We start from the raw sequence: 27,591 nt of genomic DNA, 5'->3' as shown, positions 1-27,591 counted from the left end.
TTTCCACCACCAAAGGCATAAGCAGAGGTGCGAGGCTGCATTTTCCTCCTGTGCTCTCCTGACTTTGGCATAATCACAGACATTTGTCTAGCTGAAAGCAAACGAGACAGGGTACGGAGACAATGAAAATACAGCCTGGCTCCAGCTAGAGGGTTGGCTGTCATCCAGGTGCTTTCATATTTGATCCCTGCTTCTGTTAAGAGGGAAATATAAAACATTTTACCTTGCTAGCCTCTTAGAGGGGAGCTACTTTTGGCAATTAATTTGCATATCAAATGTATGAATACTCTCCCCGTATTTATCCTACTGTTGCAGGCAAATGGAGTTTCCTTTCTGAAGGAAGAAATCAGTGTCAATCAGTGCTTTGACACGACAAAGAAACATTCAGGGTGACTTACTGCTGACGTTCGTACAGAGAAAAAATGTTCCCTTGCCTCAAAGGCATCCACAAATAAAAGATAGCGGAGATGATTATGCAGTGATTTATTATAAGCACAACGAACGGCAACACTTCGCTTGGAACAAAAAGAGGATTTAGGATTTGCTAAATTCTGAAGAAAATATTTCTCCCTTAGTATTGCAGAGGTGAGAGAAGAACAGCCTGCTTGGGTCTTCTGCACGAGTAAGAGGAAGTTTTCCCCTTAATTCTGGGCAATTTTTAGCAAATGCCAGACATGAGCTAAGAAGGCTGTCGCTGCTGAAGGCTTGCTCAACTTGCTCCCATGCGAATCCTGATCTTACCTCTTTGAAAACGCTGGTTTCTTTGAAGGGTTTCTGTTTGCTTGTTTTCTCTTTCTTCAGGGAAAAGGGGCTTCAACAGGAATGGTCATCAATTCGTAGCTGCTTCCGTGATTAGGTTTGGATTAATGTAAGAGAAGCAAGATCGCACAGAAACAGTGCAAAACATTATGCCTAGGCAACCACACGAAGATCTGTATCATTTATAGATACTGCCTTTTCTTTCTGTAAAAGCTTAAAACAACAACTCCCAACCAAGGACTGCGGGCACACAAAGTTGAATCTCATGTCAGGGGTGATGATCACACATACTAATTGTGGAAGTGCTTACTGACTGCACAGCCTGATGCGGTGAGTTGCTAGAGATAAATTACTCGGGGCTGGTGCCATGCCACAAACATCACTTGCATGGTATACGTTCTATATGGAACACAGCACACGAGTCTGTGGGGGGGAGTTTTCAAGGTAAAACGCACACCCTTTTCTCCACTACTGCTTCCCCTTTGAATCTGATAAAGGGGTAGCTGTCTTTTACAGAAGAAAAGTTAACTGTCCTCCAGGCTGCAGGCAGCGTAAGACAATGAACACAGGGCAGAGCCTGCAACATGGCTCAGAGACATCAGAGGTCTGACCCGGTACTGGATTGGAGAAATGGAAATCGAGCAGGATTTTGGCTGCAAGCAAAACTTCAATAGGAAGGGGCCTGCGAAGACAGTCAGCATCTTCTGCGCTGGCGAGACACAAGATCCACTACGCTGAACGCTGGAAGCCAAAGGGGGGATTCACTTCTGAGGGGTCCACAGATTCTTATGCTTCCTCCTAAGTCCTAAACTAAACAAAATCAGTTTGCAATGATCAGCACCATCTTACTGGGTCCTATTGCGTCACATTTTAAACCCTCCAGCCAGAGAAATCAGATTTATGCGCTTCCTGTGCATGCTGACAAATACATTCCTACCTTATCCTCCAGTGCCCTGCAGCCCTCGCTGCCTGCGGGGCAGCAAACGCACAGCTTGCTGGTGACAGCCCGTAGCTTAGAGGAGGTACCCTCTGAATTTTAATCTTGGCACGAAGTCACAAGCTGGAGGTTGTGCAGAAGCAGAACTCTCCTCGGAACGGCCTACATCAAACTCCCGTTTGCCAGGCCGAGGGCTCGGCTGTTAATCAAACCGCTCCACTTCCTCCGCCGCGCGCAGCCGACGCGGTCGCTTGGCCCCAAGTGCCTCCGACTCCACGCATGGGCGGGGACTGCTCCTCCCGGCTCGAGCGCACATCTCGTTTCTGCTGGATGTTTTGATTCCTTATCTTCGAGTCATCGCAACTTGTTTACTGAACTCAAGTGTAAGGATTTTGACTCTGCCGCAGCAGTTTTCACAGGCCAGAGCATGAGGCTCGCCCTGTGGTCTTGCAAGAGCTTTTCTTTTGGCTTTAGCAAGAATCTGACTCCAGCAACAACAAATGTTTTGCCTCTCATTTTTAAGTGTGCATAAAAGCACACGGGAAGAAAGAACAAAAGAATCCAATGCTATCTAAAGTTAGGCATAAAAACAAAACCCACACTCCTGCAGGACCTTGTGGGACTTTGGCTATCTGGACTCTTACTGATTTCATCTAGTAATTCACATTTCACGTACGGCGAAAACATCTTGTCTGGAAAACACCTGAGCAGTGCCTTAGGTAGGACGTCCAGAAATACCTTGATGCAATTACCTTTTTTTTTTTTTTCAAGGAAAAAATCAGCAGGGCCTAGGCCAGAGACATCTCATTTCCACCCATATCCCCAGAAAAGCTGTCCCCTGGCAGCTGCTCCTCTAGCATTTTGCCCTTCAGCTGCCCCAGAGCTGACCACGACCCACCAGGTCCCCTCCAGGAACAGGACTCTTTTAAGGTCAGCTCTGAAACGTGGCCGTGCCCAGCCAGGGCAGCTCAGGGAGCTTTCGCAGCAGAACTTCTCTTGATTTTTGTTCCCTTATGTCAGTTATTGTGTAATCACCGAGTTACTTTAACAGGAAGGAAGAGGCTCAAAAACCCAACCTACTTTCACTAGCGTGTGCAATTAGGTGTTTTGTTAAATCAAGAGCTTTATGAAAGTGAAGAAATTTCTACTTGCTCAGAAATCCTGTAACAGTCCTTCCCTGCCCCTCGTCTGGCTCTCCGTACGCTGTCAGACACAGGACACTCAGTGCTGTGAGGTTACCAGAATCCACAAACTCCTGCCGAACAGAACAACATTACTATCCCACATTCTGCTAAAGGAGCTTATTTTCAAACACCAAGAGCATGCATATTTCAGAAAAGTCATTTTGTGTGACCAGCACTCCTATTACAACTCGAATGAATCCTCAGAAGGCCCTCCCAGGCAATAAGGAAAAGGCCTTCCTAACGACAGCTTTATTCAGCCAGTCCTTAACTAGAAGCCTACATGAACCTTGAACAATTACTCTTGTAACACTGGATTTATTATTTTTTTTAAAATATCTGTTAAGTTCTGGATGTCGTTAGTTTTATTCCTCAGGTAGCTGACAGCATCTCAGGAAATAAGGTAAGAAAACCAGCTTTCAAGAAAACCTAGACTGATTGTCAAAGTCAGAGCAACACCACTAATGCCGTTCATTTGCTAAAATGACTTTGGTGCAGGAAAGTGATCGAGTGATAAGGCTGGAGTTCTTCAGAAACAACTGCTCTAGGAACCGGCAAGACCCAGAATCAAAACTGCATTGCAAAGCAGGGTAAAGTTTCCGGTCATATTTCATGTTTTTTTTCACTCACAATTTCAGAGAGCTGAGGTGTCTCCTTGCCATAAATTAATTCTGCTCTTCACAGTGCAGAGGGTAGGGGAGATAATGCAGGGTCCTATTAATCCACAGAAGATTCACACAGGTCCAAGAATTTTTACAGTTTATGTATTACCATTATCAAGACAAATATTCATATGAAGAACTAACCATATAAACCCGCATTACTTGCTCTGAGCATTTTCAGAGATTTCCTGTTCACAGCATGCCACACAAATCTCAGGCCTATGAAGGCTGACAAGGAGAAATCAATGTTTTGCTGCTGAACAGCCAGTGATCCGTTTCTGGAGGAGGCCGAGGCTGGCTTATTCAGAAAGCAGCTAAAAATAATTAAAGAAAAGTCTAACTCTGCAATACTGAGATACATAATTTATACAGAGGCTTGCCACCCACACCGGCACACACAAGCATCATCAATATTTTAAATATTGAGTACCAAACTGGTTGCCAAACGCAACTTCAGCAAGTTCACTGCAGAGAAAGCAACCAGGCCGAACGCAGGAATCTGCACGAGCCCTTTTAGCAGAGAGCTTGCTGGAGACCAGAGACCTCCATCGGTACTTATTTTGTTTGAAACACAAGATGTGGCAGAAACGTAACAGAAGTCAGTTGACTGTCTCCACACATTAAGTACAAATCTGAAAAATGATTCCGTCATACCAATATGAGGCTGTATATGTTTATTCATTGTCAGTAATTTTTGTACACAAGGCAAATATTAATAGCTGAAAGGCAACATTTTGGAAGAGTATGTACAGAGCAATGTACAAGCAAATGGAAGAGGTTTTAAACTAATTGATTTAACCGTTTTATAAAAAGGAAGCGATGCTTTTTCTTCTAAGACATCCCTTAGAAATAACTTATTGCCAATCTTAAACTAAAGCAAGGAGAAAAAAAAATTTACAATAAAAAGTAGTCCCTGGAAAGTTTATAAAAAGTTAAACATATAAAAGTGTAAGCCACAAACATTTATACAAAGCTAATACAAATCTTGGTTTTGTTAAAGATCTATGAGGTTGTTACAAAATATATTTTTACATAAAGGCTTCACGTAAGGTAAGCTCTCACTGCTACTGAAAGCGCAGGAAAGCGGTTTTAAATAGTCTGCAATTCATTTTCAAGTACAATGCAAAGAAATTGCAAAATGGCACTGTATTGCAATGCTGTGTAATTAAAAAACAACTATGTTAATTAATGGTACCATTCAAACAGACAAGACCTGTAAAGTTAACTTGTGGACAATTCGGTATGGCATGAAGCTTCTGATCTGAAGCAGGGAACGTTACTGTCGGAAAATGAACACTTTGCAATCAACCTTAAAGAGGAACAGCTAGAGGAGTCTCCTGATGGCAATGGCCACATCAAACACGTGTAGTTCTCAGTCTTTAAGCAGTGACTTCCTTCTAAACACGATGAGCAGAAGCAGTTTGATAAGCTGTCCGAAACCGATCATAAATACTATTATTAGCCAAGCGTCACGAAGCTTGAAACACTCACCTCATCTGAACAATTTGCGAGGATAATTCTGATGGGCAAAATTTAAAGCCACTTACTAGACAAACGAGTCCAATATACAGCCATTGAGATCAATGAACCCACCTTTTATTGTCTTTTTTTTTTTTATCAGTGGGTATTCTAAAAGAAAGCTTTAAAGTTTTACACAAGCTGATGGCTTATGCTCCCACATACAACACATAAGAAAGTAAAAAATTTTTAAAGCCCTGATGAACAGCCACAGTTTTAAGGTATCAGACAACGCAGTTGAACGCACCGCAGCCGGGAACAGCCCCTAAAACACCAATTTCACCTTCACGTACAGGAGGACTGTACAAGACAGTGGTATATCTCCATATGGTCACCGATCAGGCATCTCTTTAACAGGGCTTGCTGCACCATAGAGAACTAAAAGTTTTGTGAAACTTGCTTTCCCACCTTCACTGGAACCATCTCCTGCCTTTGTACCGCAGGCTGGCTGCTGCTAACACGCGTGACCCTTACTAGCCGCGTGTGACTTGTTCGCTTGCCTCAAGCTTAATAAAAATAAAATCAGTCTGCTCAACAACATCAGCCCTTCAGCTCTTGTACCAAAATTAAATCCTGCTATAAAGAAGTTATATTTAGAATAAAATCAAAAAGAAAGACAACAGTACATGATGTGCTTCTTTTCAGGTAGCTAATGAATAGCGAGTTTGGGGATGGAGAAGCCCAACGTTGATTCACTTTGTTTACCCAGCATGTTAACATAGGAACCATGTAAACAGTGACATCAAGGTTAGTTGCCTCACTCCCTTGAAAGAAGTGGGAGTGGGAAATGCAAGTGATTTGATTCAGTAATTTCATTAAAATAATTCATTTCTGCCTGAGATTCACATAGTGCTTATCTCCCAGGGCCAACTTTGTCAGAAGTTACCCAACGTCGTGGGGTTCACCTCGCTATCTCGTAGGCCCCGGTGTTCACAGGGAAAATGATCTGAAAGGATTAAAAACAGGGTGGGGTTGGGTTTATTTTTTTGGTGTTGGTTCAGGGAGAAGCCTGCTGAGTATTTTTCCTACTTTAGCTAATATCAGAAGTGTCCAGTGCCTTGGTGATACTGACTACATCCTTCGACTGACATCAGTTTTGAGGATCTTTAAGTAAATTAACAGGTCCCTAGACAAAAATTCATCAACACTTCACATAAACAGATTTTAGACAGATTCCTGGTAATATTCACCATCATCCAATATCCAGTCTTTTCGTTAATCATCTAGTCTGACATCCTGCAAAACACGTACTACAGACCCTCTCCAAATTAATTATTTTAATTAGAGCAGACTTAAGTCTCTTTTCAAAAGAAACTTGTTCAAACAACTGCCAGCAATGGAAAAAAAAAAAAGTCTCTTACTCCTCCTGTTGATTTGTTCCAATGGTTAATTGCCCTCACTCCAAGGGTGTGGGTTTGTTCAACTTCTGCTTGCAAACAATGGACTTTGTTACATACTTGGAGGCTACTAGACAGAGGTTTGTTGCCTGCTCACACAGCACTTACAGCTCAGCCAGATCAACCTGTAATCCTTCCCCAGGGAGGAGAACCGAGAACTTTTGGACCCTGTGCATGTTGCCCAATCCTTCAAAAGGGCTGAGGGTATTTAAAGGTCTTTAGTTCATCCTTCTTGAATTGCTCTCGCATAAACTGAAGACAAAACCAGAAGTAATCATAGCCATGCCTACTAAGGAGGCAAAATCTCCATTAAATATCCCCATCTAAAGATTGTATTAATCCTCTTGACATCAGTGCTGCACTGACTTCCTTGAGAGGATTACGCACTGACTTCTCCAAAGCTCCTTTCAGAACTCTTTCCTCCCAAAACAGTGCCGCAGACACTGCAGACTAATCTATGACTACTCCTTGGATGATATAAAAAAATAGAGGTCTTTCAAAGCACTTAACTAAATAAAAACACACGATTCCCCTTCTACGGGCAGGAGAACGAGGTCCAGAGATGTTAACACAACTTACAGTCACAGTAAGTAAAGGCTAAGTTCAGAAGACGGGCAGTTTTCCTATGTCCTAACACGATCACACCTGCAGGGACGCAGCTCCAAGCAGTGAGAATATCATGTCACTCCTCTTGCCACCCACGTGGTGTGTTAATAAAAACTCCTTGAAGGAAACATCGGCCAGCATCACAATCCACAGGAATTTGCCGGTTCCACGGGGCAAAGTGGCAAGCTGAACAGGCTAAAACTGCAGCCTGGGGGGGACTTGGTAGCGGCACTACTTTTTAAAGACACGTGTTGGCACCTTGGCAAGCTCACTCAGTTGCACGCTGCATGGTGTATGAGGATTTCTGGGCAAGAAGCATTTTCTTATTATTTTGTAATCACATGGCAACGGTATCCCCCCCCCCCCCCCCCCCAAAAAAAAAAAAGCAATGGAACTTTTGGTAAAGTATCATTAGTCACAGCCAGCACTCGGAAACATGCTGTGCAACGTATTTGGCTCAAGTACACTTAGGACTGGTAGACCCAATTGGGAAGTCTCCGAAAGAACCTCATCAGCTGAAGCACATTCTGCTGTGACATGTTGGTTTTTTTCCCCTTTAAAAAAACATTCATCTTCACGGCGTCAGCTACACAAGGCCTCTGCTGGGAACACACATGCTCATAAGGCCACTGAAACTGCTGCAGGAGGACAGAACACAAGGAGGCACTTAGGTCTGCAAGTACTTCTATCCATCACCAAATGCTTACCGACTCAGAGGAGGCACACTAAGATAAACCAGTGATATGTTAAAGCGCTTCAAGAAAGGTAAGGTACCTACATGTAACATCTGGTTCGTGAAGATAAGAAATACGAATTTAGCTTGCTCCCCCTTCCCACATCCAAGTTTCAAGAGGACCATCTCATAGTGCTCTGTGCTTCGCCACGGCTCTAAGATGTCGAGTACTTACGATGCACAGGAGTGAAGCAGTGTGCTGTGCCATTCGCTGATCCCTTGTCTCTGGACTGCTGCCTGCACTGGTACTTCCTGCCAGATGTCTTTAGTTCCCAACCTAGGTATTTTTAAAGCGTATCCTAGTCAAACCCCATGCAAAGATTTATACTTAAGTAGGAAGTACGTTACACCCAGGAATTCTAGCTTCAAATACACGATTCCAGCAAGGGATTTATGGGTTTTCTAGCCAACAACAGACCTGAGAAATCCTAAGTCAGCTACGGTATCACAGTCTTCGTTATGAAGTTAGATGTGAGAAGTTCTCCCCCCCAAAAAATTACTGCCAAAGCTTAACAATTGCAACGATTTCACTCAAGTTTGGGCTTGGAATTCTAAAGGTGGAATGAATTTTCTAGGATAATATACATGTTCTTCTCAAAAGGTCAAATTTAATCACTTTACAGGTAACTTAGACATAGGTCTGCTATAAAATTACAACTTGAGTCAACTTGAAGCTACACTGGTAGAGATTAAGCCTGAATTACTGCAGAAATTGGCAATAATGTGTTCAGCAGCAGCTTTTAGCCACGTATCAAGAAGTCTGACAGGATCTGAATTTCTCTATTCCTGCTGTAAACTCCTAGTTAAAAAAAAACACACAATAGTTACTCAAATAAAAATGTCTTTTTGCACATCACTGTAGCATAAGCTGCTTGAGGTTGTCATGAAGGATGGTATCCTTGACATCGCGGAAAACTAGCCGGATGTTTTCTGTGTTAATAGCAGTGGTGAAGTGGTGGTAGAGGGGCTTCTGCTGCTGGTCCCGGCGTTTGGTACGAAAACAATCCACCAGGAATTTTTGGACATCTGTTAAGCAGTGGGGATCCCCTTCAAATTCTGGAAAATAGTCTTTGATGCTCACTTTTTGTACTTTTTCCTCAAGCAAGTCCGTTTTATTTAAGAAGAGAATGATGGAGACGTTGCTGAAAACCCGGTTATTGACTATTGTTTCAAAAATGTTCAGGGACTCCGTAAGGCGATTCGTTTGCCGATCCTCCATAAGCACTTGGTCAAACTCACTTGAGGAAACGAGGAAGAGTATCGATGTGACGCTGTCGAAGCATTCGAACCACCGTTTCCGTTCTGACCTTTGGCCACCTACATCAACCATTTTGAAAGGAACATTTTTTATTTCAAAGTCGTACTCATGAATCCCTTTTGTGGGTCTTCGTGCCAGCAGTATGTCTTGCTGTGAGGGAAGATAGTCCTAAAAAACAAAGGAGTTTGATGATTAGGACACAAGTCACAGGCATGATGATCGCAGCTGACCTGCAATCAAGAGAAAGCTTGCAGGGGAACAGCACGAGCTTTTGCACAAACATACACACGTATGTATATTTATATTCCAACACTGAAGCATTTTGTAAAGATCTAGAGTCAAAAGCAGGAAACACACCCAATGTTAAATCCAAACATTTACTACTCGCGGAGAACTGAAGCTTTCCATTCGCCACATGACAAGCATCCATAAACAGCCCTGAAAGCTGTACCAGCAGCTCCTCGTGCCAGTTTCCCTCATTCTGGATTCTTTCCGCTTCATTCATCTTCTTGCCACAAAGCAGGGGCACAAGCTTGGCACCAACACCAGAATGCAGCAAACGGGGTGTCAAACAGGTTTCTCAAACCAATACCCGTGGCGGTACCCTATTCTAACTGTGGGCACTCGATTCGCCCCATGTTCTCCTGCATACTGCACAGCTGCCTCTAGAAAAAAAAGAAGCTGTTCCAGTAAGTAATCGTTAAGGCAATCAATTAACTACGCCAGAAAAGCCAAACCGAAGCAACTTGCTATGTTTGTACCATGGATTTTTTGGATCCAGCTGTCCAAAAAAGGTGCTTCTATTAATTAGCTGTACCCTACCTGAGCTCCCACAGCCTGATTTTGTCTAAAACATCCTGTGCAATTAGTAGAACAGGGAGCAACAGGCAGAGGAGGACGGCAGGCTTTTTGTAGCAGTACAGTCTAGGAGGCACCAGACACTGCTCTCCCTCCAGCCTGCCTTTTCCCCCAGAATTAAACAGGGGCCATACGAGTTCCTGCAGTTTTTACACGATCACTGTCAGCAGATGCTTACAAAAAGAGGAATTCTTATTAGTCAGCTTTTGATGGCATGAAAAAATCAAGACTCATACTGGGGATTTCTTCATTCTAAGAATTACATTTTTCCATATGGCCCAAGTCTTGTGCTATTTAAAAAGTCCACCAATAACAGACAGCCAGTTGACACCGAAGCCTACAGCTTTCTTGTTCCCTTCTTACTGAAGCTCTTCCTTACATTTTTCCAGCATTTCTCAACTTCCGATAGAGTGGTTTGGGTTTCAGAGCCGGAACTTTAGTCTCTTCTTAGTGAATGATCTACGGTAACTGGCAGTGTCAAAGTAAGGCCAAGCACGAAGCTTTTATAAAGATGTGTAAGACAATAGCCCACAAAGTCTGAATCAACTACTAACCTGTGAGCTGGGGGTAGCAGGCAAACTACACCGTAATTCAAATGCTGGTATTCCAAATTTAAGGGAGCTGGAAAAATTTGATCCACGGCCTTAAGAAAGCAACTTAAAAATCATAAGGGAAGCGCAATGCTCCAAAAATTCAAGGATCAAGTTCCTTTACTATGTAAGCTCAAAAGTGAAACTAGCTAGACTGTTTTGTTTGAACTCCTGAGTCTCTTTATTTGGAGCTGCCCAGGCCTAGGGCCTGTATTTTTTATCACAGCTTGCAATCACAAAGCAGTTCTCCGAAGCACAGGCTCCCCACCCTGCACTTTTTACTGTACTACTACACATCTCAAGCCTGCACCACCCAAATCCATAGGACAGTTCGACTGTAAAGCAGCACCAACTTCTCAAACTGAGCACCAGACATGCTTCCATCCCCTTCTGATGAAAAAGAAGCAAATGTAAAGGGTAATGAGATTTTTGATATTTATTTGTTAGGTTTATTTTGGGCCTTTTCTACCAAAAACTGCTAGGGAGGGAGGACAAGAGGAATCCTGTGGGTTACCAGAGGAATATCCTCTGCAACATGCTCTAAGTGACCCTGCTCGGCAGCGGGCTGGACTAGATGACCTCCAGAGGTCCCTTCCATCCCCAACCCCTCTGCAACTCTGAACAGAGCAATGCCTACCAAATGGCACCGAGTGCTTGTAAAGACATCTTGAGTAAAGTTGACTGCAAACACTTTGGGAAGAGAATGTCGCAGGTTCAACGCTTATTTCCATCTTTCCAACATGTGTATTTTTTATTCAGGAAGTCAGTCACAAGTTCTCAGAATAAAACCGGAAAGCCTTAGGAAAGTTCAGGAGTGACTGCTATCCTTATAGTAAAGGAACGAATAAAATCAATGAATAGGAAGAGCCACATACATAGCCTTCAATATTGAAACGAGGACAAAGCAGACTCTTCTGGGAGCTAGCCCTGACCATTTATTCAGTAAAGCTTTCAAGAAAAGAAGCTCATCCCAGAATTCCTGACAAATTCCCTCTTGAGTATCATTATTCATTTAAAATTCCTTCTACACTTGCAACCACAACTAAAACATTTTCAAGTGCTTTCAACTTCTACATGCACAGAAGAAAACCTACCATGGTTTATCCTCGATAATTGGCTACTCTGATGTAACAGCCTGCAAATGAGTGCACTGGAAGTCAAGTGCTTGGTATAGAGACATCATTTGGCTACCGGAGGCTAAAAACAACAGCTCCAATAGAGATCTCCAAGGATTTTAATGCTCTTTTTGAGTGATGATCCTGTTCTTTTCTCCCTGGTGCAGAGATCCTTTGGATACTAGCAGCTTGCTCCTATAGCAGTTCTGATACAGCCCTTTGCTCACTGTTGGTCCCATGCTCTGTGTCCAAAGCCTGCAGCACTAGGTACGTCCTGGGCCAGCACCTAGTATTATTTTCCATGTCCTTTCAGTGTCTCTCCATTATCAATTTGTACTTGTCCTGCAAGCATCTCAATCCACTACTTTTCTATACTTTTCCCACTCTTCTATGCTGACTGTTTTGTCACCTTTTTTCCTCCTTTCTGTGCAGCTCAATTTGTCCGCAAGCATCAGCTCTTCCCAAGGATTCAGACTGACACTGACTCCTAAAAGTGACTTCAGCTTCTTTTCTACCTTTCGCTTTCTTCCTGAATTGTTGTCCTCCTCAAATTCACTATGGTTTGCCGTCTTCAAAAGGAAAACTTTCGGTTATCGGGTAGCTATTTCAGCTATCACATCACTGTTTGCCTAGTTAAAATTGGCATTTAAGGTATGAATAAGATCCAGCCACACCATGGAAACCGATGTCTTGTTATGAGATACTCGGAATACATATAGTCTGCCCTGGCAGTGGAAGTAACAAGGAGTTGCAAGGAATCCAGCCGATCCTAGGCACTCTTACTTTGCTGAGCTGATTAAATCTGAACAGTAAGTTCTTTTCCCTATGTGCTCTTATCAGCAGCTCCCTTTTTGGCATGAGGCACAGGAGCTCCTTTTTGGCAAGAGGCACACGAATCGGAGGTCTATCTGTTTATAAGCAATTTAGTTGCAGGCCAGCCTAGTTGTATCAGATTATCAGATAAGAACAGTAAAATACTTGCATTAATACAGTTTGAAGAAACAATCATTAGACAAATCTTGCATATAGATAAGAACAAACCAGAAGAACCTATCAAATCTTTCAGTAACAAAACTTAGCTAGCGTTTTTTTCCACAAAGACCTAACATTTTCTGAATCAGATCTTAAAGAATCCTTTGTGTCTCAGTAGCATTTGGTCTAAGTTTAAATTGGAAATGCTGTAATTCAGTGCTCAGCACTCCCACAACAGTATCAGAGCTACAGTTTGTGTGTGTACGCACATACCTACATAGAATTCTTTTTCCTTTGAACTACTGACTTTTAGTTTTATGCTTTAATCAAAGATTAGATCAAGGTTTCTAATACAGGTTTCTTCTCTGAATGAGAAGCTGCAAAAATCCACACCCAAGCGTGCACAAATATGTGGGGGGATTTTTTTTTTTTTTAATTAGAGTGGCATTGTATTCAGAGACTAGGAGAAACCCACCATTAACAGTAAGTTTAGTAGTTTGTTAAAGTGAATGCGGTTTTTGTATTCTCTCGTAACTCAAGACCAATAAAAATTCAAGGAGTGAGCACTGGAGTTCAAGCAAGACACCTGGGAAGAGCACGCATTCAACCAGATGATCAACAGTGCTCTATTTAGAAAAAATACTGGTTTTCTGCTTTGAACTGTCTGGCTCAAAATTTATCTATCTGCTAAAGAGACAAAGAAGAATCCTGTTACATCATGCTTAATTTTATTTATTTGAAGTGGTTTGGATTCCTTCATCATTTGTTACCCATCAGCTGGAAATGGCCATGGAGAAACTACCTCCCCATGGCGTGCAAGCTGGCATCCCCTTTTAAAGGCAATTTTTCACATGCTGTTTCTGCAATACAAGACTAATGACTATTGGCATACAGCTTCATCACTGAAGCAGTAACCAGCATTTTATCTAAAAGTATTCTATAGAAGTTTCGGCTTTTTCCCTAGAGAAAACACATTCTACTCCGTACTAAGTTTGTTCACTAACTACAGAAAGGTACCCCTGATTTGTACGCTGATTTAGCTTCGTGTTTCTAAGTGGGTATTCAAAAATAAACATTTTTGGATATCAATTAATGCTGAAATGCCACTTTAACAATCCTCTGACTATACAAACATTTGTAACTTGCTTTTTGTTCAATTTCCACAGAAGTTGTATTGCCAAAGACACTTGGCCCTCACAACGCCCTGTGTTTTTGACACATCAGTGATGATCTGCTGAGATAATGGGACAGGCAAAGTTAACTAAAGTTATTGGAGCAGACACAAAATTACATTTCATCTACTTAAAATCCAGAGATTAAGGGCCACTTAAAGCTCACAAATGGAAAAAAAACACAAACTTACTTGTTCTCCAAGTTTATCCAAGTTGTCCAAAAAGTATTTTACAGATTCCCCCTAGAAAACAAAGCGAAAAGTTAGTTAGTAAGCAGCACACTTGATTCCAGTGGTTTATATTCTGAAGTCCAGTTAATTCACCTGAATCTAAACTGTTGGAAGCTTTAAATGTTTTTTTTTTTAAGCAGCAATCCTAAGTGTATAATGGAAGTTATTTTAGGCCAGTTAATATTTAAGCTTTAAAAGCACAGGCAGCCACATTTATGGTAGTTAAATTCTTTCCAAGTTTAGAATTGCTAGGTAAATCCTACTGTGTTATTCATAGGGACTACCAAAGATGCAACCACACCTTCATTATGAAAAGACGCATTCAACTCCTCTAGCCCTTTGAAGAGTCTGCACACACAGGCATTCAGAGACGAGGATTAACCATGGGAGATAAGTTAATTTATAACTGCATTGCCTTCAGGTCCCATTCGTACAGGTACTCCCCCTGCACACAACAACCGACGAGCAGAAGAGAAACCACAACAGTTGAAGCATTTTACTGAACTTTCATGTCAAAGGTCAAGTTGGACAAGAACCCCTTACTCGGGATTAGCAAACAGAGCTCCCTCCATGCTGCAATACCACTTGTTAACAAACCTACTATACAGCCTACCTTCCAAATCAAGCCATCATTGACCTTGCGAGTAGTAAGGTCAGTTCTTAATGCCTCCAGTAACGCAGAACTAACGCTTGTTTTTGTAACCCTAACTGCAGTCAGCTCTCCAGGCCTCTGTTAGGGTGCTGACATTAAGGAAGAACCCTTTTAGGGATACTGCTGGACCTGAGTTCAATTGCAACAGGCAAGATATACTGATTAAGTTTATTGCAAAGAAAAGTACCACCTTCTTAGGATTCTCAGCTTCATGACAGAAGCAGAAACACGCTTCCTTTTGAAAGCTCTTGATAACCAAGCCGTAACGTCACTTAGTTGTTATTAATACTCAAAGGAAACCATCTGTACTTGCACTCTGTGGATGGAGAGCAGGAATTCTGACTGTATTCCACTGATGACAAACCCATCAAGTACCCAACACCGGGGCAGCTACACCCAAGCCAGACAAGTGAATTAGGACAGCAGTTACACCTCAGTAATGATTTCCCCCTCACTTCAAACTCTACAGATTTATCTAGGAAGACTATCAAATCTCAGTATAAGCCTGTCATCTAAGCAACAGTGCCAGGTAAAGCAGTGCCAGTAAAGTAACAGTACAAAAAGGGTTCTGGCACACACCCGAGCCAGGCACCTTTGCGAGGTTTGCAGCTGCTTAAAAAGTCACTTCGTGCAGGTAGATACTGCACCTTTACCATGCCCTCTGAACATCAACTCTTATCTAGGCAAGACTGAAACTCCGGCTGAAACGTGCCTTGTGCTCGACACACCTGCAGGAACAGAGTCCAACAGCGATCTATTACTTTATTCTGCTTTCCATTTTGACTTACATTACCGATTCTCTCTACGGTGAGAAACTGCAGCGGTAACACAGACCAGACTGCTGGGGAACTGCTTGCCATGACTGCACTGAGTATTTTATACCTACAGCTTTTCCAGCACTTCAGAAATCTGTTCTGGTGTCAGTCCTGTAAGGAAGTGTATGTGGAAGCGCTTTCCTATTTCACAGACAACAAAAACGCACAATCTTGATGCACAAATCTATCAGGAGTACTTTTGCTTCAAGCTTCCTTAGCAGGAGTAACAGGATCAGAATTCAGGCCTTCCAAGTACTAAAACCACCGTCTTCAGCTGAATGTTAAGGCAAAATAAAAGTTAAGGACAGATTTTATTTCTTGTTTAGGTTCTAGTCGGAGCTGAGAACCCTCTGCCCCCACATGATAATGTACAAATTGGCCAGATTTCAGACTCATTAAGTGGAGGCATTCATTCTAGAATACCTGGCCCTCAGAGGCTGTAGGACCACATGTGTGTGCATACATATATTTTAATCTTAGCTCTTTTTGCATACTACTTATGGCACTGCTTACTCCCTGAAGAAGCATTAACTCCGCAGTGCTGGAATGCACAACTTGCTACCTCTCCTTTGAATCCTGGGGCTTACTGCTACTGCTATGGAGCGAGCATGCAAGCAAGCCACTGCCTGGAAATGTCAAAAAGCAACAGCAGAAGCGGTTTCCCAAAAGAAGGGATTTCCAGAAAACACAAACACAAAATACACTGTCCTGTAGCAATGGTAATGCTGTAGAGCCACACATCCAACATCAGTAAAGTAACCGGGGAGAAAGCACACTGAGAAGGCTGCTCCAGTTCTTAGGCTGTCATGGGTCAAAGTCAACAGCAGATAACTATCAAGGTGACCAGTGCGAAACTCAGGAGACTGAGCTATAAAAGCCATCACCTGCAGCATAGTGAAGTTAAAGAAGCAGCAACAGACCAGCTTCCCTCCTCCACATCAGCAGCTCACTCGAACTGTATTATCCTTAAGGATAAAAGTCGTTCAGTCATTGGCTTTTATCAATTTGTATGTGATCAGGAACTCAGAACAGCTTCAAACTTATCCTCTGTCCTTCTCTCGTACTCCAGACACTCCCCATGTCATACAGCTGCAAGCCAGGGTCTTGGCTTGAGGTAATTTTCTCTCTGACCTGGACATTTTCACATCGCAGGCCAAGCACTGCTAACTACTGACACTCCTGAACAGCAAACTGCCACGATTAACAGATTGTTATCGGAGAGCGCTGCTGCCGAACTGAAGGGTTTTGACACATCTTAAATAAGCTTTAAAAAGGCAGCACTACAAAGCAACCAAGCAAGGCTTTAGATAGTTTTGCAAAGGTTGTAGAGCTGTATGTTTTATGTAATGATTAAGAGAAACCCACAGAAAGAAAAAAAAAAAAGACAAAACCAAGCAAAGATTTACTACCAGCAATTAGAGCTGAGTAAGATGATGATCCGTTTGCAATCTCGTATGACAGCAGGTCCAAAGACAGTTTCGGTGTTAGACCATCCTGATACTAGATAGAGAACGAGATCTCGCACGGTGAATTGATGACATCGGCTATATTTAGACAGTTGGCTTCAACGTCCACCTGCCACATTCTAGAATTTCCCTTCAGACAAACTGTAAACTATCTGCTTTACCTGAGAGGACTCAAAAAAAAAAAAAAAAGCAACTGGGTTTCCCCGCTCTGCCCCAGTAGCTCCCATGCGGCTGACCACGTCCTACCCCTGCCACGTGGCTGCTGCAGCAGCAGCTCGGTGCTCCAGCGTTCCCAGCTGAGAGACAGAGGAGCCACCCAAGGACAAAACCAACAGGAGCTTGAGAACCGCAGGGTCTCTCTCCACTGAATAAGTCAGGTTTTCCAGTATATTCCTGTTGTCTTTAAACCCACATTCCGCGAGCACAAAGCACCAAACTCCAATTTAAAAACAAGTCATAAGCCAGAAATAATGCATCTTTGATTTTATTTTAGTGGTCAAAAAAAGATACTAGAAAGTTCCTGTGAGAGTCAGGAGTGGAGGAAAAAAAACCAAAACCAATGCATGCTGATTTGATACCTGATATAAACATGAGGTAGGGACCAACTGTTCTCCGGTACCCAGCTTCTCACCCAAGCTAAATACAGGACAACATACGGCAACTGTTTGAGCAAAGCCCCTTAAATTTAGGGCCATTAACACATTCACAGAAGAACACATTACATCATATAGATGGTGCTACTCACATTACAGGAAGGTCTTAAATTAGCCACAGGTGAATTTATTTTTTTAAAATGCAGGTGAGCCCTTTAAAGTCATTTTTATAGTCAAGCAGCTCTCAACTGCAAACTCCTGAGGTGCGGCTGAAGGTTACCAGCGACCCCTTCTGCTACATGGACCATGGCACGGAGCCCCTCTTACTTGTCCGCGGCTCGTTTCCTTCCCCTGAGCTCCGAGCACAGGCCCAAAGACGCCAACACAAGCAGCAGAGTCACACGTGGGCTCGAGCACGTTTCTTGTGCACATGTTGACGTACAGCAACTTGAAACAACAAGCGCTGCGACAAAGCAATCTTCCTGAACGTGCACCAGTGCGGCAAGAACAACTGGCCTCTGCTAGCTTCCAGCATCTTCCAGTGTCATGTAACTGTGCTCTCCTACCTTCAGTGCAGGATCGAAGTAAGCCATATTAGAATCTCGGATTTTAAGTGATCACTTTGCTGGTAAAAGATGCCCTTTTTTGTTCAAGCGAGGCATATACATTTCAGCTGCAGCCCTTCAGCCTCCTCCTGATTCAGAAATGCATGTAAACCACAGGAAGTTGACTGTTAAATAACTTTATTCATAACTGTCAAATATTCCATTTTCAGAAAGGTTTGAATCAAAACAGCTTGTGTGCCTCCTGGAGTCTTATGATCCTTTCTGAAGGAAGTCAAGCCAAGTTGTTTTATCATGAACACGCACATAATTTATAAGAAAGCACAACTAAATCATGTTCTTATCAAGGTATTTGACATTAGAACTACAGCTTCCCTTACACCCTGCGTTCATTTCCACTAGCCTTGCTCATGCCTGTCCAAGGATCCCAAGTTTTGGGTAACGCAATCTTTCTGCAGCGAGGTGACTACAGCACAGTGGGTATTTACCAATAGGACAACTGCTCACGTGGTCTCCTGAAGTAAAGCAGATTAATAATCTTGTATAAATGAAACATGGCACAGAGAGAGATTACTTTGCTTTAGACACTAACTGGTGGCATTTTGGACAGTAACCACAAAATATTTTGGGGAGGGGAGGAAAACGAGGTGAAGTATACAGCAGATGAACGCTGCTTTTAAACCCAGGAAGTGGCACCAATTTATTTGGTTTCCATGAAAACAATGTCAGCAACCAAAACATGATTTGATGAAGCCTTAAGATAGCTAAATGAATTCTAGTTGCTTTGGGGGAACACAGACACTAAGTTTTTTCCAAAAGCTATCAGTTAAAGAAGGGAGAGGAGAAGCATCAAATAAAGATTTAGTCATCACAAGCTTTAAATAAACACACGATTTATCAAACTGCAATTTGGCTGCAAGTTCAATGAAGCATACTAAGTTGACAAGACTTAAGTATTTGGAAGAGTAAATCAGATATTTAATGCTAAGAGGAGATAGAGCTTGGTTACTAGAACAGAATTATAGAAACCAATCATTTTCTCTTCTTGACCTTACTTGAATTTCTGGGAAAAGAGAAACCAACATTTCCTCTCCTATTACAAACAAAATAACAAAAAACAATAACAAAAAGCACTTTAAAAAAAAAAAAGCCTAGTTTAGAGGAAGACCAGGTAACTATACTGTTTTTAGGTTGCCATGGATATGCCTAACTTGGCATACAAAGTGAACCACCTGTAACTGTGGAAAAGCAGCCTGAAGGAGGAGAGGATGTAGGAAGAACCAGAGTGCTAAAATTCCGCACTTCACCCTAATAATCCTTATACCCTGCACCCCATTATGTACAGTTTTTGCTATTAAAGACTTAGGACTTTCACAACGAATCCAACAAAAGAGATCTCTAACCTTTATTTTCTCGAGCCCCACCCCAACCCCAGCTGAGTCCAAAGCAGTCTGACTGCAGATCAATAGTGCTGCATTTGAGGTTTCAGCAGTTTTCAGAAATTCCCGTAATAAGCACAGAAGCAATTCACGGAGATGGTTTAGTCAAAGAGACGTCTCTCTCACCAGGAAATCTGCGCTGAAGAGCACCACAGCCCTCTCCCCCCAGAATGGTGATACTCAGAACTCTGCATGAAAGCAGCAGACGATGGAGACAGTACACTCATGCCACGAATGCATCCAGCCCTAGTTAACGTGTTCAGCTCATCCAAAACTGTGTCGATTGTTAGAGCAGTAAAAGCTGAGCCAAGTCTCATGTCCAGACATTAAATTTGTTCGGTTTCTTTCACTAGCCTCAGAGGTGAAAATAATCCCTTTTCCTTCTCAACTTCCATGTTTCTACAAATTAATTTCTCTCATTGTTCACTGCTCCCCGTGCTTCCTAACGGGGGCTCCTCTTTCAAGCATGCCTCAGTCAACAGAAAAGGATGAAACTTCTACGCATTCATAGCAGTAACTTGTTTATTCAAGGAACTGAATTAAAAAAAAAAAACACAGATTTTCCCTATTTTACATTAACATTTCAGTAACTCCCCTGGTATCTCCTATGGCTGGGGGGAAACAACTTGTTTCCCAGTTGCCATTCCTCTGCTCTAACACTTGATATACTGCTCTTTGTTTAGGGAGCAATTTTATTAGCAGTGTTTCAGGAATTTACAATAAGCATATACAATAATACACCCTTTTATAAGGGTGCTAAGGTACTTAGAGAAACGCATCAGTATAAGCAGCAGTACTTTTACTTACCAAACTGCAAGCCTCGATCAAAATATTTGAAAATGTGCTAACAGAAAACATTTCCTGAAGAGAAATGTTTCCTTTTTCTAAGTGTTAATTATGGACAAAGTTATGTTAAAACCAGCACAAACTGGAACTCCTTCCCAAACAAGGCAGCCCCCATTTATGCCCACAAAAGCATTATTGCTGCCTTGTGGTACAACCAGATCCAATAACTGATCCATGTTAAACTCATCCCCCCAAGAAGGGAGGGCAAACTGCTTTAAAATCGCACTGCTGCCAGTGGAAGCATTAACGAACCAGCAGCCTTATAAGGGGCTAATGCAGGTACCTTATGGCAAGATCAGACATTTTAGGGTCTCCTAGCTTCCTTCTCTCCAGTTCAACCCATAGAATAGCCAGCTCAGTTCTGATCTGCCCATTTTCAAGATAAAACTTAAGCATATTAGGATCAGTCTCAGCATTTTTTTTCTACTGACCTGGGGAGTTTCAGATAGAGACTACATTTGCTTTTATAGGGGTAACAAAACAATTCTTTTCTCCACCAATGCACGTCACAAATGCGTCACTGCTCATCCTACCTCTGCTGAGAGCGCTATCCTATTTCCTCTTTTCAGCACTTCCTATGTGCAGCTCAAGTTGTGTTTGCCTTTTTTCAGAGCAATCAGAAATGCATCACGCAGTGTAGAAGTGAAACCTCTCTTGCATTCGGTCACATGGCTGAGCGTCTGTCCTCAAAAAAGAAGGGTTTAAGTCATGACTCAAAAAGTAATGTTTTGTAAAACCTTTTGGTAGAGGAGCTGAGTTTGGATTCAGAACAGCTGGATGCAATTCGGTGGAGGGGGCTCTGTGTGAAGCTCCAGAAGAACCAAGCAAGGGAGGAGTCACACGTAGTTATTTCACAAGTGGCGTTTTTATCTTGTGTAATGGCACTAACAGCGAAAGGTGAAAAAGTTTAAGAAGGGTTTTTAACCCAACAATATCCCTTTAATCTGTTATCCCCTATTTCCCCGAGTAATCCAATTAAAGCACAATTCTCCAAACGCGGTTAACAAATGGAGGCAGACGGAGCACGTCCACCTGGGCGCCTGCACTACAGCCACCCTGCAGCCCCTGCGGGCTGCCGGACACCCAGGCATGCGGGAACTTCGGCTGCCAAACCCCAACAGCTGCGCGTGGAACGGGGGAGGTAAGCCGAGCCACGTGCGCCTGAGTCAACAGCCAGCTTCTCGAAGGCGGCCCTGGCATAATTGTTTTTCTTGCACCAAATCTGGCGTTGCACTGCCCTGCAAAGCGCTTCACTGACTTGCAGAACGCGAAGCTTGGCGCTGCTCCGATCAGTCGAGTATTTCTGCGATCTCAGATGTAATATGCTATCCCAAATAACCCAGCGAAGCCACGACCGAGCACTATGCAGAACTCAACCCACACGCTGTATGCCACAAACTGTTCCAGTTTTGAATCGTCTTCCTATGAAGCAGAAAATCCAATTTCGTTTTTCTTAGCTAGGTATCCCTCCCCACTCCTGAAGGGATCTAATCGCTGGCTTCCTAATAAAGTTCCCTTACAAGTATGAACATTCACTACAGCTTCTAGGCGAGAGCAGAGACAACTTTCCATTAAAACCTACCGAACTGCAGTCGCTTCCATGTACAGCACTCAGTTGTGACATTTCCAGCTAATTCTGAAAGACTGCTCAAAAAGCAGATCGGGCCGTGTTCCATTATCAGCTGAAAATACCAAAAAACTGAGTAGCTTTGGGTCGTACCAAGTGATATTCTGTTTGTGCAACCCAGCAGCAAAACCCAGGGGTCTGTTGAGACACTCTCCCACGATTAAAAACCCCAGCCACACACAGCATTTATACTGTGTATGCCACAAAGCCTAAGGACCAGCTCAGGACCATTCTGAATGTGAAGCAAACAGAAGCCTGCTGCAGCCTCCTCCTGAGATCAGAGCCAGGTGAACAAATGCAATAAACGGCATATGGGACACAGCATCTGCAAACCCGGAACATCCGATAAAGATGCTTACGTTTGCCAGAACCTGAACAGAAACCAATGCATGAACACAAATTAGGATACACTATCCACGAGATCAGGTGCGCTTTCTTTCTTCAAAGACCTTTTTACTCCCTCCCTCGGTATTTACAAATCCAAACTCCTCTTCTAGAAAATTTACTTCAGGAAAGACACCGATACTTTGTGAAAGATTTTCAAAATTTCATTGATGGAACAACTCTCCCAGGTCACAACTCACCCCCACAGGCCTAGCAGAAGTCATCTGAAAAGAGGCACTGACCGAGACGAAACAGCCACCTCCCAATTACTATTTACACTCCGGGAAGCATCTATATAAACTCTCGATGTTTTGCACACAACACAGACTGGAACCAGACTGTAAACATTTGCTCCTCTCTCAGTGCACTGACCCACTGGCTCCATGACTTCATGTGTTTGCAACTCCAAGTGCGTTTCATCTAACGCTGAAGCAGGAGTGAGTCTGCAAATCTGCCATCCATCATACAGAGAGAGCTCTGCTCGCTTCCAAGTTGTACGGGACTGGTGAAGGCTCCAAAAAACACGAGAAATATTTGGCATGTGGAAACACATCAGCACTAAAACTGGTCATGTTGAACTTTAAGATGCTTGAAAAGCATCTGATTGCATACTCTGTAAACTAAATCATAACATCTTAAAAGCAGGACCCTAAACTAGACACTGATGCATGCACTGAAGTATCCCTAGGATTCAGTTTTACAGCACACATTTGGTTTCTATTTCAGCCTCATGAGAAATCCAGGCGACCAAATGCTTTCTATTTCCTTCCTCTGCCTCAATTAGCAGAATCCATTTCAATTAAGTTCTGGTACTTCTGTTTGCAAACAGCGCTAAAGCAGCAGAATTAAGCATTTATAACATACAAATATATCAGCTCTTGTTACAAGCTATCTGATAAGATTCAGCGATAAATTTACTATGTCTTGTGAAAGATCTACAAGTACCATTACATGAATGTTAATTTCTTTAAGAAATAGCAAAGCTGTGTCCAAAGCACTCAAAATAGCAAAGTCAAGTCCTGAAGACTGCCAAAACAGGAGCAACATCCAAGAGGCTCCGAACGTTTTGCAGAATTCAGGGTATCATACTAGCAATTAACCTACTAAAGCCACTGTGCAACTGTTCCACGCCGTTTTGTAGCAGGCCTCTGGATCACGGAAGGCAGCAGCACACTGCTCCTTCCCTCCCTGCTGTTTCTGCATCCTCTCCGTTCGGTCACCAGTGGGTGATCAAACACCACCACGCGTCCAGTGAGCAGTGCTCTAGGCAGCCTGCTGAGACTGCAGTCGGTTTTTAAAAATCATTTCTCCGGCATCATTAAACGTGGGATAAAGACACAAACTCACACGATTATGCCTTCCCGTACCTCTCACCAGAAAGAGAATTTGTGGCCTTTCCAGCTCCTTGGTTAAGTCAAGGAGGAGGTGCACGACACTCTAGCTACTGGAGAGACTCTGAAGTACTGGGCAGAAATTTAAGGCACGAATGCCTGACGGAGAAGCGTGCAGGACGGTACAGTGAATTAAGTGCTGTAGAAGGCAGCTCACTGCCTACTATGGTCCACATTTTTTCTTCTCTGAGATCATTAAAGTTGTCAAGCTAAAATCATTGTGATGACAAAAAAACAGGTTGTTTCCTGTATTTAAAATTCCATAACCTTTCAGTCATATTACCTGATGCTTATTGTTGATGTAGACATGCACGTGGAGAAGATACTAGAAATTACTTAGGGCCCTCTTTAGCTGCTGACCGTCTTCAGCTTCTTTATTCACTGTTTAAATTTGTCCCATGGAGCAACTTTGGTTGTAGAGAACAAGGACAAGCTCTCGGTCACCAGGATTATTCAATTTAGACTAAACACATTTAATGTTTGAGGTTGCCAGGTTAACTAATGTTGTGTTTTACAACTAATTTCTTCATCCTTAACATATTATACCCAAAAGCTTCATATTGCAGAGCAGAACAAGATACCACTCGGTACTTGGTCAGGATCACAGCTCAGCGTTCCGACAGGAGGGCAGGCTCTGCACCGCCTGAACTTCTCAGTCAATTCATGGTAAATTCAGGTACTTCAAAACCAAAGTGTCAGCAGACACAAGGCTGGTATGGAGAATTAGGGTGACACGGAACGTATTTTACATCTTACACTAGTAGAGTTATTCTATTGCTTTTCTTACGTAGTCAGGTCAGCTGTACTTAACGTTTTCTCACATTTTCTTAAGCAACTTCCTCAGCTACCACCAGCTAAAGTTTCCTACCATTTTGCTGCTTCTGCATAAGAGCTACGGCATCAACAGCAAGCATTTCAATAGCACTCATCACAAACTGAAGTTCAGGTCAATGCAGACAGCCTCAACAGGCATCCGAATGCAACCCAAGTATCACGTGCTCAGTGAGAGCAGACTTACCAACCTCCAAGGCTGAAATCTCATTACAGTAAACTCAAATTAGGGAACAGCAGCACAAATCAACACTGCCCCTGGCACTGCACCTTAATCCTAGAGGATCCCGTATTTGCATATGAAAAAGATCGCTCTATATTCTTTGCCTCAGGTGCAAAATTAATTTCACCTATATAGATGGAACGTCACAGCTGCTCTCACACCGCATGTTTTGCCAGCATGCAGATTTGCTGACAGCTATGAATACTGGGACTTTGTAGTGTAGATTGGGCTTATGTTTAGTAATTCACTTCTACATGGCCAAAGAACAAGTCGTAGCCATTGCTATACTGAAATTTTGTGAAACAGTGAAATATATAGTGCTACAGGTACTAACACGTCGTGTACTGCAGGTTAGTTAATAAGGAAATCAGCTCTGAACCAGTGTTTGTACCGAGGTCTCACATTAGCCTTTGGGCAGCAGGAGCAGCTGAAGCTCATCTAGCACATTTGCACCCATTTAAAAGAAGTTGCTGAGAACTGGTTTACCCATTCAAGTCGTGAAAGGCTGAGAAAGTCTCTTCCTGTGAACTCTTTAGAGGTTGCTGACACGTACAGCGCGTTCAGAACAGCACTTTCATTTTACCTTTACTGTTGCTTTTAATCAAGGCTCATTTATAGAGATCTAGAGTTTTGCAGAAAGAACGTCACCTTCTAGTCTTCTGCAACAAAATATTTAGAAAACTAAGGCACACGATCAATATTGCCTAGGCCGTTCAAGCCTGAATTTGCATAACAGCCCGGCACTGTGCTCTCAAACTCTATTGTGGAAGGCAGCATTTTAAAAGCAGTGGTTGCCCATAAGCAGGTATCTGGATCGAGTTTAAATTGAGAAATGTAGCACAGTAGCCCCCAGAAAGTTGCTGGCGTTCTTGGTTGGAAGTCAACTCAACATGCTTCTGTCTCGTGTGTGTACTGGGATAACACGTTCACATCAAGAGAGCCCTCACTGAAGAAAAATCAGTTTTAAGTACAGATATCACTCTGGATTAATAATAATTTTTATATTGTTTATATATATACACACACAGTTGGAGTAGCTGCACATTCTGCACCAAACGCCTTGGCAGCGTGCAGCATAACAACCACAGTCACCACTCTGCAAGTGGAGGCAAAGGCCATAACAAAATAACTCTTAAACTTGAAAAAAACCCTACCGTGGGCACAAGCAAATCTACTTCCTATGCGTTCAGGAAAGAGAACTGATGGAGATGTTCATCAGTAAAATGAGACCAGCCTGCCGCACAAATCAACTGGTACTACAAGACCACCCCAAGTACTTCAGTGCCTTGCTGCTGCAAACTTCGCAGGCAGGAAAGGAAGAACGGCAGAAAGGGAAGCGGGCAGCCCCAGAAGCAGCCGCTCAAGGCACAGTAACTCAGAGGTCCCGACAGAAATCCTAATCCCAATTTGGAAAATGAAGAAAATTAGCGTTTGTGTGAAGTTAGTGTTAAAGCTCATTTGAAAGTAATTGAGCTCAATTAAAATATTACGGCCAATCCCCATTACCCAAAGCGCTAGCACACACGTTGGAGGGTTCCTGGCCAAAAAGCAAGAAGAAGGAAGCTCAAGCCTCCTTATTGTTTGACTCTAGCGTTAATCTCTATAAAGAGCCTTATTAATACAAATCAGCATGATCTTGTCACCAGGGCAAGAAAAACAGCAAAACAGCAAAGACTCTGAGCCTCTCCCGAGAATCTGAATGACTCATTTTTTAAGTAGAAATTTGTAAAACGTTTTTCTTTCCATAGTTATAGCAACAATCTTTGGTAAATCCGATTCATATGTAAGGAAGGACCAAAAGACGGCAAGCAGCTCTAACTTTTCCAAGGGTTTTAAGGAGCTATGCTCACCGTACACATGCCGTCCTGTGATGGGACGTTTGGCAGGCCAGGGAAAAAAGGGGAAAATAATTCGTATTTCAACACCGACAAAGCAGCAGCAGGCTTGTGTTTTTTTTTCCCCACCACTAAAATTTAAGCAACATTCAGTGTAATCACTATGTTTTATTTAAATACAGTAACTCTCAATTATATGATTAAGCCAATGCATGTGTTTACAGAAACACTGGGGGAGTGGATCTCATGCCTGTAATGAAGATTCTTACATCAGTCTAGGAAACTTTCTGACAGTTTATGCACTCAAGCACATCCTAAATAGAAAAGCCACCTATCCACTTCAAGCAGAAACAGTCCTAGAACCAGGAGGAGATCTGGGAAAGGGAGCGGAGAAAAAACAAACAAAAATAGACATCTCTGCCCCCAGCTTGGGGGTCTGGGGAGGTTGCAGAGGATGAATATTTACACGTGCCAGCGGGCACAAGCTGCTGAAAAGCTCTGGAAGTTCTGTGTCACAAGTACGGCGTCGAAGACACCGATGAAGCGCAGATAACGTACCCTGCCTTTTTCCAGGTTCTACACCAGTGACTTCAGAGCTGCTGAGGCACTGACCTCACAACTGTTTCCTAAGACGTGCGTCCACACTTGAGAAAGAGGAAGACGCCAACTTGGGGCAGCCCAGTCAGCCATCAAACCACCGGCCTCCTCAGGATCACTACTCTATAAGCAGGCACGGATCTGTTGCCCACGGACCTGAAAGAATGGCAAATATTGCTAATGCTTTGCAGTGGCCATTTGAGGGCTGACTCTATCCATAAATGAAAATTTATGGAAATTTAATGCTCTCTTACATACAACAGCCCCATCAATACTCAGAGACAGAAGCCAGAAAAGCCCCAAAAGAATAAGATGAAATACAATCTTCCAGTAAACCGAAC

At 42.8% G+C, this 27,591-nt stretch overlaps 1 protein-coding gene across 1 annotated transcript in view; it reads right to left on the bottom strand.

Annotated features, from left to right (window-relative positions):
* Positions 1-4,198: 4,198 nt before the first annotated feature.
* GNA13 (G protein subunit alpha 13) overlaps positions 4,199-27,591 on the bottom strand; it is a 30,496-nt gene continuing 7,103 nt past the window's right edge. The window contains exons 3-4 of the mRNA XM_083804926.1: positions 13,950-14,000; positions 4,199-9,219 (exon numbers count right to left, since the gene is read on the bottom strand). Coding sequence (XP_083661052.1) covers positions 8,647-9,219; positions 13,950-14,000 — 624 coding nt within the window. The 3' untranslated portion in view covers positions 4,199-8,646. The remainder of the gene's footprint in view (positions 9,220-13,949; positions 14,001-27,591) is intronic.

The sequence above is a fragment of the Anser anser genome, assembly GCF_964211835.1.
Source record: "Anser anser genome assembly, chromosome: 19".
NCBI lineage: Eukaryota > Metazoa > Chordata > Aves > Anseriformes > Anatidae > Anser > Anser anser.
The sequence above is the reverse complement of the archived record's forward strand: the minus strand, read 5'-3'. Positions and strand labels throughout refer to the sequence as shown.